This window comes from Cetorhinus maximus, chromosome 9, assembly GCF_964194155.1.
Source record: "Cetorhinus maximus chromosome 9, sCetMax3.hap1.1, whole genome shotgun sequence".
In the NCBI taxonomy this organism is placed as follows: Eukaryota; Metazoa; Chordata; class Chondrichthyes; order Lamniformes; family Cetorhinidae; genus Cetorhinus; species Cetorhinus maximus.
This window is the reverse complement of record NC_135887.1, coordinates 8,392,227-8,404,872: the sequence shown is the minus strand read 5'-3', so window position 1 is coordinate 8,404,872 and position 12,646 is coordinate 8,392,227. Positions and strand designations below refer to the sequence as shown.

The 12,646-nt window shown below is 43.7% G+C and overlaps 1 protein-coding gene across 2 annotated transcripts in view; it reads left to right on the top strand.

Annotated features, from left to right (window-relative positions):
- ankrd13b (ankyrin repeat domain 13B) overlaps window positions 1-12,646 on the top strand; it is a 352,153-nt gene that overhangs the window by 256,579 nt on the left and 82,928 nt on the right. For both annotated transcript variants that reach the window (XM_078548006.1, XM_078548005.1), the window contains exons 3-4: window positions 566-690; window positions 1,873-1,918. In XM_078548006.1, the coding sequence (XP_078404132.1) occupies window positions 566-690; window positions 1,873-1,918 (171 nt within the window). The remainder of the gene's footprint in view (window positions 1-565; window positions 691-1,872; window positions 1,919-12,646) is intronic.

Here is a 12,646-nt window from a genome sequence, read left to right as displayed (position 1 = left end):
GTGGATTTAAGTTTTATATGTGGTCTCTGACATTTATTTTACAATCAGTTTTACTGACCTGGAGCCAGAGCTGTAAAAACTATTACAATCACCCTGTGATTGACTCCCTAGAAGTTAAAAGCAGCTTCAATTATTTCGACTTGCCACTTTCCCATCGGGAATATTCGGAGTGGTGATCTTAAAGGGAAAAAGCAGGTTGGCAGCTAAATATTGCAACGGTGTTTCGGGCTGTATCAATGGTTGGAAAATCCATGGGCAACGCCCCTGTGATTTTCCACTGTGTATGAGTGGTGGGGGTGCAGTAGAATCTCAGGATAATTTTTCCATTTTGTCTCAACAATGTACCAATTGATACAATTACAGCAGTGTTTTGGCAGGGGGCCATGTCATTTTCCACAGACGCAGCTTTCTGTAAATTGTGGCAAATACTTTTTGTTAAAACAGCTATCAAAATCTGAATGAAATTTTTATGAAGGTACTTTGGAAATGAATCACTTGCTTTCACCGACAGAATTCAGCAGTTGTTGGTCTTTTCATCCATGAGCTCATCCTTTTCGACTTACAGGTCTCCAGGAGGCTATAAGTACAGGGGACCTGGAGCTGGTGCAACTTGTCCTTCGATATCGCGATTACCAAAGATCTATTAAACGACTGTCAGGGATCCCATGCCTATTAGAAAAACTCCGTCAGGTAAAGCAGCAGCATTCTCAGAACATTTCTGTTGTCAGTGAGGCTTGTTGTAGAAATTTCTCATGCTGAATTTTGGGGGGAAAAGGCAATTATAGTTTGTTTCTTTTTGTGTTCCGCCTTCCCTGGGTGAATGGTGACATAGCATGTTTTTTTAATATTCGTTCATGGGATGTGGGCATCGCTGGCTAAGCCAGCATTTATTGCCCATCCCTAATTGCCCTTCAGAGGGCATTTTTTTAAGAGTCGACCACACTGCTGGAGTGACATGTAGGCCAGACTAGGTAAGGATGGCAGAATTTCATGGGTTTTTACAACAATCAGCAGTGGTTTCAAGGTCATCATTAGACTTCTTTTAAGTGCTAGATTTTTTTATTGAATTCAAATTCCACCATCTGCTGTGGTGGGGTTCAAACTCGGGTCACCAGAGTACTACCCTGGGTCTCTGGGTTATCAGTCCACTACACCACCACCGCCTGTGCTGCAGGATATGTGCTCACACCATTGAATACTCATACTTTGAGGTCCTAGCTGTGCCATCATTGGCAGTTACATGTGCGTCTCCACACTGAAGAGAAAATCAGAGGCCTGGTTACTCTGGGCCATTCACCCTCCAAACCTATACGTGCAAACTGCCACTGGCAATGGTCTGGGACCAGGCCTCCTCCAAACTCTCCTTCATATTGGGGAAGGTAACTATTGTGGGGAGACAGCGAAAGGAAAGTAAATAATGTGAACTTTTCTTTTATAAAACACAAAATTGAAAATAAATTCACACATTCGCAAAGCATATGTTCGAACGCTGGTGCAAGAACATAAGAAAACCAATGCCAATCGCATCCATACTGAAGAAAGAGACAGCTCAGAAGTCAACAGTAAGAGGCCTTTGATTAAATGGTTGATTGAATACATTGGTAGATTGATGGGACTGAAAAGTAGAGGCTTTGAATGCAATCATGAAAATGCAAGGAAGTCTAGAGCCAGAATAAGCCATTCAGCTCATCAAGGCTATTCTACCCTGGATCTATGAATGATTATTTCAATATAGACCCCTGCATTCTCACCATTTACTCAAACATTTCTTCAAGGATAGGTAATCTCCTTTCCCTCCACCCTTTGAAAAATAAAGCCAGCATTTCTGTTAATATCTCTATAACCCTCAATCCTTTCTTTTGTTTCCAACAGGCACAAGACTTTTATGTTGAAATGAAATGGGAGTTTACAAGCTGGGGTAAGTTCAATCCAATCTACTCTGTGGAGGTTTTGAGAAGTTTTTGCCAAAGTATCATTTTGACCACATTCGGGATTTTAGAAACCTTAAAAACACATGGCAGCAATGTTTCCTCGTTGCACCTTACCTTTTTAGAGGGCTGATGCATTTTAATATTTATACCCTTACAGTGAGGAATAAAGAAAGACTGACAAAAGTAGAGTTCTTTATCCCTAATAGGAGATGACGGAGAGTTAGATCTTAAAGAGGTATGTCAGTTACTAGACAGTATAAAAGCACTGTTGCAAGGTAGGCCAGAATGGTAGAACAAGGCTAAACCTAGCAAAGGTCAGGGCTGATGTCAAAGAGGATACTTAGAATGGTCTCCCATGTAGTGTAGTGGAGGTGAAAGAAAGACTCGCATTTATAGAGAGCCTTTCACGGCCTCAGGACACCCAAAAGCACTTCGTAGACAATTAAGTATTTTTGAAGTACAGTCACTGATGTAGGAAACACAGCAGCCAATTTGCTCACTGCAAACTCCCACAGACAGCAATATGACCATGACCAGATAAACTGTTTCTGTTATATTGATTGGGAGACAAACATTGACCAGGACATCAAGGATATCTCCCCTGCTCTTTTCCATGGGATCTTTTATGTTAATCTGAAAGGGCAGATGGGGGTCTCGGTTTAACAAGTGCAGCTCAAAGATGGGATCTCTGTCAGTGCACCATTCCCTCAGTGCTAGGTTTTTGCATTCAACTCCCTGTCGTGGGACTTGAACGCACAACCTGCTACCTCCGAGGCAGGAAAGCTACTCTCTAAGCTGCAGCTATGCCATGGAGTTGTTCACAATGCAGTTCCTGGGACGACTAATGGAGTCATTTTCTGCATGCCAGGAACCCCACTCACCAGCAGGGGAATGGAGATTTTTGGGCTCTTGTTTCGCTGAGCCTTGTGGCTGACAGGCAAAGTTCCCTCCTGCCGGCATGTTCTCGGGAAAATTATCCCCTTAGATTTGTTTCCCTAAACTTATAAGCTAAGAACCATCCTTGTCTATGTTTATCATGTGATCTCTGAGATGGCAGCCCTATGTAATAATAATTTGTTCCAGAACTTTCCTCTCTGCCAGGCATGATACATTACACAGGCAGGCTGAACAGGTGAAAAAGGAATTAAGGACGTAACAAGAGATATTTTATGCCACTGTGACAGACAAGACCACAAAAGTTGTTTAAAGAAACCTATGACTAGTCCAGCTTGTATAAAAATCAGAAGAAGAAAGGCCCTATTTTTAATTCAGTAAAAATTCGTTGTCAAGGTCAGGAATTTTCTTCATCAGAAAAGGAATTGACATTTAGAATGGTGTTTTGCGTAGAGAGTGGAGGAGAAAACATCACTCAAGATCCAATTAAATGATGCAGTGGGGGACAGTAATGTTTTTTCTCGAGATTGATGAGTTCCCTGTTCTATATTTATCCTGTGATTTTGTTTTCTGACCTTGTAGATCCAGCATCATTTGGCAATGGTAATGAAGGCAAATTAAGCTCATTGACAGGAGATTCAAACTTTCTTCAAAGTAACAGCCCTTATCCCTAATCTATGAGCAGAGTTCTTATCCTTAAAATAGTAATTTTTAAAATGAGTGTGCATCAAAGTCTTACCATCCCTGTAGGGCAATGGATTTTCAAAGTTCTGCCATTCCTCTGTATTACGGCCTTTTGTGTCAGCCTAATGAATAATTTTAGACTTGCCTCAGACTTTGCCTGACCTGGTTGGGTTGTGAGTGGGTGTCCCATTCTGTTACTGAATGCTGCTAAAAATATTGACTGACATAGGGATATTCATGTACTAATCCTTCACTTGTTTACGTTAAATGGATAAACTCATTGAAAGAGCTAGGTGTTCAATTGATACAACCCTCCCCCACTCCTCCGCCACTGTCCCCCCACTCATTCTCACACCCATGCAAACTTTCCTTTTCAAATATATATCTAATTTCCTTTTGAAAATTGGTATTGAATCTTCTTCCAGGACCCTTTCAGGCAGTGCATTCCAGATTATAACAACTCACCGCATAAACAGATTCTCCCCGTATCTCCACTTTTCTTCAACTTGTGTTCTCTGGTTACCGGTCTTCCTGCCATCAGAAACAGTTTCTCCTTCCTCGCTCTATCATAAGGATATAAGAAACAGGATCACATGGTCCCTCAAGGCTACTCTGCCATCCAATAAGATCATGGTTGATCTTCTATCTTAACTGCATTTTCCCGCCCATCCCCACATGCCCCAATTCCCTTAGCATCCAAAAATATATTGATCTCAGTCTTGAACGACCGAATTTCCAGAAAGCAGAGAACGCCAAAGATCCAAATTCCACCAAGTGAAGAAATTTCTCACCTCAGTCCCCTAATTCTAGGCTCTCTAGCCAAGGGAAACAACCTCGCAGCATCTACCCTGTCACGTCCTCTAGGAACTTTACATGTTTCAAGGAGATTACCTTTCACTCTTCTAAATGGAAGAGAATTTAGGTCTATTCTGTTTAATCTCTCTTCATAGGACAACCCTCTCATTCCTATCCCCATCAAAATAAATAGACTGAGCACAAAAACTGCAGTTGCTTCCTTTTTGTCGCAAATGAGAAGATTAACAATGTAAATTGGCACATTCTACAGCGCAAGGATTCAAAACGAAATGGTCAGCTTCTAGTGAAAGGAAGGAAGAACTTGCATTTACATAACATCTTTCAAGGCCTCCAGTCACCTCAGAGCACTTTACAGCCAATGAAATTCTTTTGAAGTGTAGTCGCTGGTGTGATGTAGGAAAAGCAGCAGCAATTTACACACAGCAAGCTCCCAACAAACAGAAATGTGGTAATGACCAGATAGTCTTTTTTTTTTGCGATGTTGGTTGAGGGATATATTTTACCCAGGAAACCAGGGCTAAGTGCCCTGCTCTTCTTCCAAATAGTGTCATGGGAGCTTTTACATCCACCTGTATGGAATAGGGGTGTACCACAATGACCTCTCACCCCTGGAATCTGGGTTTAAATTCTCATCCAGTCTGAATGGGTGGAAATCTTTCAATGAGAAGAGACAGAAACTGAAGTTCTTTTTAATGCTTCTGCTCTCACCAGCCCAAGGCATTAAGGTAAATGTTGGTAAATCATGGCAAAGGATTACAGAAGCAGAAAGCCCTGCCAAGATTGTAGATTAAAAGTGTTTGAGCATTCAACAGCAAGAATCTACAAGAGCACTATAAAACTCAGCACTCTTAACATCTCCGCATCCCTCAGCTGGGTGAACCCAATAAAACACAGTTTCTCAAAAAGCCATTTTTGTTCAATAGAATTTATTTAGACTTAAAAGATTGATTTCGATTGGCAAAAGAACTCAAATATTGATAAAATGAGCTGAAGATAAGAATAACAGTTTTCCATTAGCCCCCACTAGCTTTTAATAATGTAACTTGGCTATTCCAAGAGACTCCTGGAGATGAGCAATCTGTTACTTCAGCTCAGCCAAAATTGAGGTAAAGGAGTAGGGAATTAAAACATCCTAAGGGTGTGGGCAGGTGTCTGGAGAGCTCACTTTGTACTCTGATCACACAGGGCTGTCAACCCGCCACCTTTGATGAGAGATCTCTGTCATTCTGCCAAGGCCACTCGGTGTACATGATACATTCCAAAGTGCTGAACTTCGGAACACACCTGTAACACACTTTCCCCTTGGCGTTGTTGAGACTTCAAACTGGCAGGAACTCCACTGACAGCTTGCTTTGGAATAACTGTTTACACGCTGACCTTGAAAGCTGAGCAGTTGTAAAAATCAATCCAATTAACTAACTGCACAAAACAAATCATCCCTCAGTAAAAAAAAATTGTTATTGATGTGTTTACAGACTCCTGACATCCGCATGGCCCAGAGATTAGCACCTCCTCCTGAGTCACGTGCAGAGTAAAGCTTTGCTAGCGAGCGGAATTGTCCCAAATTTGCACGCAGTAGTGGGTAAGCGGATGGGAAAAGCAACGCTCTACCCGCCGGCCGCAATGGCGGCTTTTCACGCCATACTGTCCCAAACCCGCCGCATTAATTATGCATCACCAGGATACACGGCGTTTCCATGGTGGGTATGGCTCTGATTCGTCTGCCATGCCATCACTTCGCCGCTTCATCACGCCAGGCGGCATGTTTAAAGTACAGCCGCGCTCAGTGCTTCCAGCCCAGGACTGCTGCAGAGAAGACATGGTCCTGAAAAGCAAGAAGACTGCAGCCTTCGAGTGCCTTTTCGACACCATGGAGGCCCGCTATGATGTCCTCTACCCCTGCTCTGGCTGCAGGAGTGGCAGCAATATTACCACTCCCGCTTGGTAGGCGATGGCAGTGGTGATCAGTGCCAGTGTCGCACAGAAGAGGTTGGCCATCCAATGCAGATAGAGGATGAATGATCACATCCGTGCTGCCAGGGTATGGCAACCATCTCATCACTCTAAACTCACACACTCAAGCCCATCACACATTTACTGGCATCTCACTCACTGCCAGCTCAAGGGACATTACCCCCCACCACCCCATTCTCACACACATACTCTCACATCTCCATCTGGCCTCATCTCCTCTGGAGACTGCCTCCTCAGCCCTCACCATCTCGAGGCCACTTGCACAGATCAACATGTTCCCCCAAAGACACCCTGGGATCCCCTCTCTCCGCAGTACAACCCTCATCCTGCAGCCTGAGGCCACCTCTCGCCCTTCCCTAAGCAAACCCTAGCCCTGCAGCCATTGAAAAGCCACCCATAAACGGCTGGTCTGGCAGGTAGAGACCTGCCCGTGAGCCCCTCTAAAAGTGATGTGGTGCTGTCTGTGAAGCCTGGCGCTGATGGCTGCAAGTGTTGGCTGAAGCAAGGTGGGAAAACAAACCTTGAAGTCCTGGGCAAAGTGCAGCCCGCCAAAGTGCAAGCCTTATATATGCTATTGTGAAACACATTGGCGTGTTTTCCTGCCAACGTGGGCAGACGATCCAATGCAGGGGGGGATGAGTCCAGCAGCCTGGCCTTAGAATAAAATGCTGATGTATTACAATGAGGTTGCTGACACCCAGTGGCGGGGAACACGGCCCACCATCGATGGGATGAGTGGATGATCGCAAATTGGTTTCACAACGTTATGAAACCAATTTTTGGCCTTCTCGCCATATTGTCCACTCACGCCCAATGACAGCGGGCATGGAAAATCCCGGCCATTGATTTAGAGAGCAGTCCTTATTGACTAAGCAAAAAGTAGATGACATAATCATCTTCAGCCATTTCCATCCAGGCCTTATTACCCACACCTCCCTACCTTCCAACCTCATTTCCTTCTTCATTCAACCCTGGAAAGGTCTTCCACAAGTCACTTTCTAACTCCCGATTACATAGCTTTTGACCTTCCGTGCTTTTACTGCCAATTTGCTCAACCATTTGCTCACTTCTACCTTTGACACCCTCATCCTGAGCAAAGACTTCTGTCCAATCCTGGTCGCGCCATGGTATTGCATTAATCTTTGCTCCCACTAGGGGTGCAAACTTGAGAGACTATCTGGCAGACAGGTTTAGCCAGGTCTGGTTTGATCACCCCAAGTGCTAATGGATCTCACACTCTGCCAAAATAATCTGCTACTCCAAGATCATCCTATGTCTCTAGAGCTGTTTGTGAGAGTTTGCTGTGTGCAAATTGTCCACTGCATTTCCCACATTATGAAAGTGACCACACTGCAAAAAAGCACTTCATTGATTGTGAAGCACTTTGAGACGTCTGGAGGCCAAGGAACGTGCTACATAAATGCAAGTTTTTCTTTTCTTTCAATATTAAACATCTTATATCAGTTTGTACGCTGCCATCTTTCTGGACTATCAATTCCTATATTCATATTCATAATGGAAACAATCAACTTGTCCATAAGACCATAAGACAAAGGAGCAGAAATTAGGCCATTCGGCCCATCGAGTCCACGCCACCATTCAATCATGGCTGATAAGTTTCTCAACCCCATTCTCCCGCTTTCTCCCCGTAACCTTTGATCCCCTTACCAATCAAGAACCCATCTATCTCGGTCTTAAATACACTTGTCCTGCTGTAATTACCAGCCCCCCACCCTTAACCCATTTAAGGCACTGCCACACCATGACTGATAGCAGGGTGTAAATTCAGCATGACAATCCTACATAAGCAATTCCCATTTTAAATGTGGACCTAGGAATTTTAGATGGAAATATAAAATAAGGACAGATTATCTAATTTAAAACGGAAACTAAATTACATTTGTGCACCTGGCTCTGTTATCCCCACCATTTAAGCAATTAACCCAGCTTTCCTTAAAGACTATGATTGACCTTCACTTGTCATGTGCAACATCAGGATAGATTAACTAGTAATACGTTAAATTTGCCATGTATGTTGTGGCATTTTTTATTTGGGGAGTGTCATTCTGTGATGCATAGTCATATCTGCAGTTGCACATTTCTACCACAGTTTGGAGCTTCAGACACTGTAGATCCCTCTCTCTATACCTATGACATCACAATGCTCTCTTATGGAACACCTTGTCCTATCTGTGTGGGGAAAACTATGGTATGTCCACCACCATATTTCTTCAATAGTGGCAAAAAGCCATTGCATGTATTTGACTCTTGGCTAACATTGAATAGTGGACGCGAAAGCAAAGATCTTTAATTGCTTGACAAAATCCAATGCACTGTCAGATCACTCCCCAGCTAGACTGTAGTATTTGTATTCATAACAAAAAGCTACATTCATCAATACAAAGACTGCAGCATAACTTGACCATGAGAGTTCATCTTGTCAACTCATTTGCACTCCCAGTAGAGCCTAAAGGAATACATTGATGATGGGATAATTGTCCTGACAGCCTAACTTGCTTGATCTGACCTTCAATTAAATTGACTCGTTAGATGTTTTATTTCGGGCAGAAGATCGAGAGAACAATTCTGCGAGCAAGGTGAAGGCTGAAATTGAATTTTTAGGTTAGGATGAGTAAGGTTTACATTCAGGAAAACCTTACCAGGGACGTTTATTATCGGCAGGCATTCACATACTTGGAGCTAGAGGGCCGGATTTTTGTAAGGGGTGTGCGAAATGCAGGTTGGGACCCGACTTCCAAAACACACACAACTCATGACTGACTTTGCCCGGGATTTTTGTTTTCTCCTGCAGGGTTTGGGTTTGTGGTGCTGTTTGCCGCGATGGAGTGCAGGAGGAACGTGGGTTAGAAGGCCATCCGGCAGCTCCACTCCCAATACTGTTCATATGCCCCCTGAATTTCACCCCCTACTCACCCACCCGCCCAAACCCAATGCCCCCTCCATGCCTCCTCAGAGTCCCATACCTCCTCAAATCTCCCACACCACCCCATGCCCACTTGAAGCCCTCCATATATTTCCCCAGAGTCACTCGCCCATTATGAACTACACACAGTCCTCAGGAACCAAACAATAGCAATGTAAATTCTTTAAACGCAGGTGTAAAACAATTAAACCTGGAAAAATCTAATAAAACTCTCATTCAAACATTTGTCATTGATACTGCAAAGAAAAGAAAACGTACTCCTATAGAAAAAAAAGCTCAATCATGTAAGTGGTCATTATGTTGTGCAAACAAACAACCATGTAGTCAGAGACCACATCAAAGGCAGATTATGTTATTACAACCTCTAAAAACTGTCAATCATTCCCCTGAGCAGCTATGTCAATACCTGCTGAGCTCAAGACATTACCAGATTTTGGAGTACCTGCTGAGCTCAAGACATTATAGATTTTGGAACTCAGCCAAACATTTATAATGACCACAGTTGTCAAAACATTAGCTTGCGGCTCCAAAACTCTGAAACTGAAAGAACAGATGGTGCCACAATTCTATTACAAAGCAGATTGTCTGTCAATGAATGGAGGGGGGCAGGTGGTTAGATTTCCTTAAACTTTCAACAGCAAATTACAGTAGCAAACATGACAAGAAAGCTTCCCAGCACATTTTTCTACAGTTTAGAATGCATTATGACACTTTCTCCATGGAAAATGTACTGTAATGCATGTCAACACTTATACAATGCTGGTCAATTTAATGGTCAACTTACCTTTGCAGGATAGAGCCCTATGATTAATCACTGTATTAAAAACACCTTTACATTACAATACAGCATCCAACAGTGACATTTGAAAGTGTCAAAACATTTTACACTTACCTATCAGAATGTTCCCAAATCCTCAACAGGTTTCCCCCCCAGTGGTCATGATCTCTCCAAGGAGGTCCATTTTTTAAGGCTTCCAAAACCTGCACCAGTACATGAACATAGTGTGTGGAAGGACATGCAATTTTCCTGTGTTCCTCACAATGGCGACCCCAACTGAAGAAGAGGTGCATATGCGTTTTCTACCCAAAGCCTTCCCGGCTTGCAAATAGGCCAGATGAAAATGGCACAGGATCAGGAGGTCAGAGGAAAATTGTTTTTCCTGCCTAAAAAAACTATTTTCAGCATTTTGCAAACTTGATTCCCGCCCCCATTTGGAAACTAAAATCTGGCCCAGAAACTTCCTCGTAGAAACATTTGCAATGAAGAAATGACAGAATTCAAAGCAACACATCCTGGCAGAACCAAATTCTGGCACAAATTCCAGCCCCTCCTGTGTTGACCATTTAAGTCCAACTGGCATTTCAGGCCCAATGGGCCCAATTTTAATGTTGTAAAGGTGAATAGGTTTTCAGTGAGTAAAAATGTCACCCAATATCTTGAGGCTAAAGAAGAGGAAAAGGCAGCTAATATTTCCAATCCAATGGCTTGATTTTTAGGCCCTGCCGGGTCCAGGATTGGAGGTGGGTGGGCAACACCGCCAGCCTGCATGATGTTTCCTTGGTTCCATCCCACCTTTTTTGCAGAGGTTGGAATTGGGTGGCAGAACGGGCAGCTGAGTCACCTGGGTAGCAGCCAATCCAAGTGATCAAAGGCATATTGAGCCCCGGTAACAGACTGGAAAATCCCAGTCTCCCTCCAGGTTCCTGCAGGCAACAAGGGCCAATTTAGCTGCCTACAGGGCCTCGCCTGTCTGGGTGCAGGCCACCCTGTAGAGGGGGCTCCCATTCACTGTGGCGGCCTAGCTGCTAAATCCAATTTTTAGTTTAAATTTAAAAAGGTTAGCGAGAGGGCACCGCCATTTTGAAGTTCTCTCTCCCTCACTTACTTTCCATTGCATCTGCTGCTGCTTTGAAGCTGGAAGTCCTCTGATTGGCCCTCCAGCTTCAAGAGCCCTCCCACTGTCCGTAATTGGACGGTGAGCCAACCCACTGGCCATTAATTGGACGGTGAGCCAACCCACTGGCCATTAATTGGACGGTGAGCCAACCCACTGGCCATTAATTGGATGGTGAGCCAACCCACTGGCCATTAATTGGACGGTGAGCCAACCCACTGGCCATTAATTGGACGGTGAGCCAACCCACTGGCCATTAATTGGACGGTGAGCCAACCCACTGGCCATTAATTGGATGGCAAGCCAACCCACTGGCCATTAATTGGATGGTGAGCCAACCCACTGGCCATTAATTGGACGGTGAGCCAACCCACTGGCCATTAATTGGATGGTGAGCCAACCCACTGGCCATTAATTGGACGGTGAGCCAACCCACTGGCCATTAATTGGACGGTGAGCCAACCCACTGGCCATTAATGGGTCACCCCAGGGAAAATCGCAATAAATGACTGCTTCTCACAGTGCGATTTTTTTAAGTGGCATTTCAGCCTGACTGTGGGGTTCAGAAGCCCACAGGTTGCTGTCCAATGGCCTCTGCTGAAAAATACATGTATGTAGGCATTGTTTCATGACCCCCATCTTAAAATACCTGCTGACATCCAGTGTACTGCGAAGAATGATCTACCAACTAGGCACCAGTGGGACTGCACAAGAGTTAATTAAAAATTTTCAGAGGAAGTAAATCATGGAAAGATAGTGAATTTTGATGGTCATGGAAGGTCACATTTATTCAATGATTAGTAACTGTATATCATATACAGATGTTGAGTATTATCTATCCATATACAAATTAAATACTATAACAGCACAATGGATGAGGTACGTTAGATAAGGAGCAATTACATTGTGTGCAGCACATCAGAGATCTAGGATATTAATGCCTGTGATACTCGAAAGTTATTTAACCTGCTGTCACAGTTTTCTACACACCACTACTCCCCATCAAGCAGTTTGGAATTTAAACTGACAGCTCAGAGCGCCAAGGGCTCTGGAGGTAACATCCGTGAGAAGCGAACATCTTAATAGTTCCGCTTCCTTGCCCAAAAGTTTAATAAGTGGATGCTAATAATGTCTTAAGTAACAGGAGGCATTGCCTGCCAGGGAGCAAGGCTCAGCACATTGAGAAGTGTGAATTCTAAGTAGCATTTGAAACCACTTCTGTGCTGACAATGTGAAGAGGAATCAATTTGCAGGATTGGAACAGGTTGTAGCAGTGGATTGGGTTTGAATGATGGGATGCTTTTGCTCCAGTAACTCCGGGCTGCAAATTGGGAGCATGTCAGAGCTGGATTGCTCATTGGAGCTGTGTGAAATGTGATAAGAGCCTGAAGCAACTTTATTCATCCCACCAATTCCATTAAGAAAAAAGCCTATAGACTGAACTGAAATAGCGCCTACATTTCTGGATGTAAAATAGATCTACGGTGGCTGACGGCTATTACAGATTT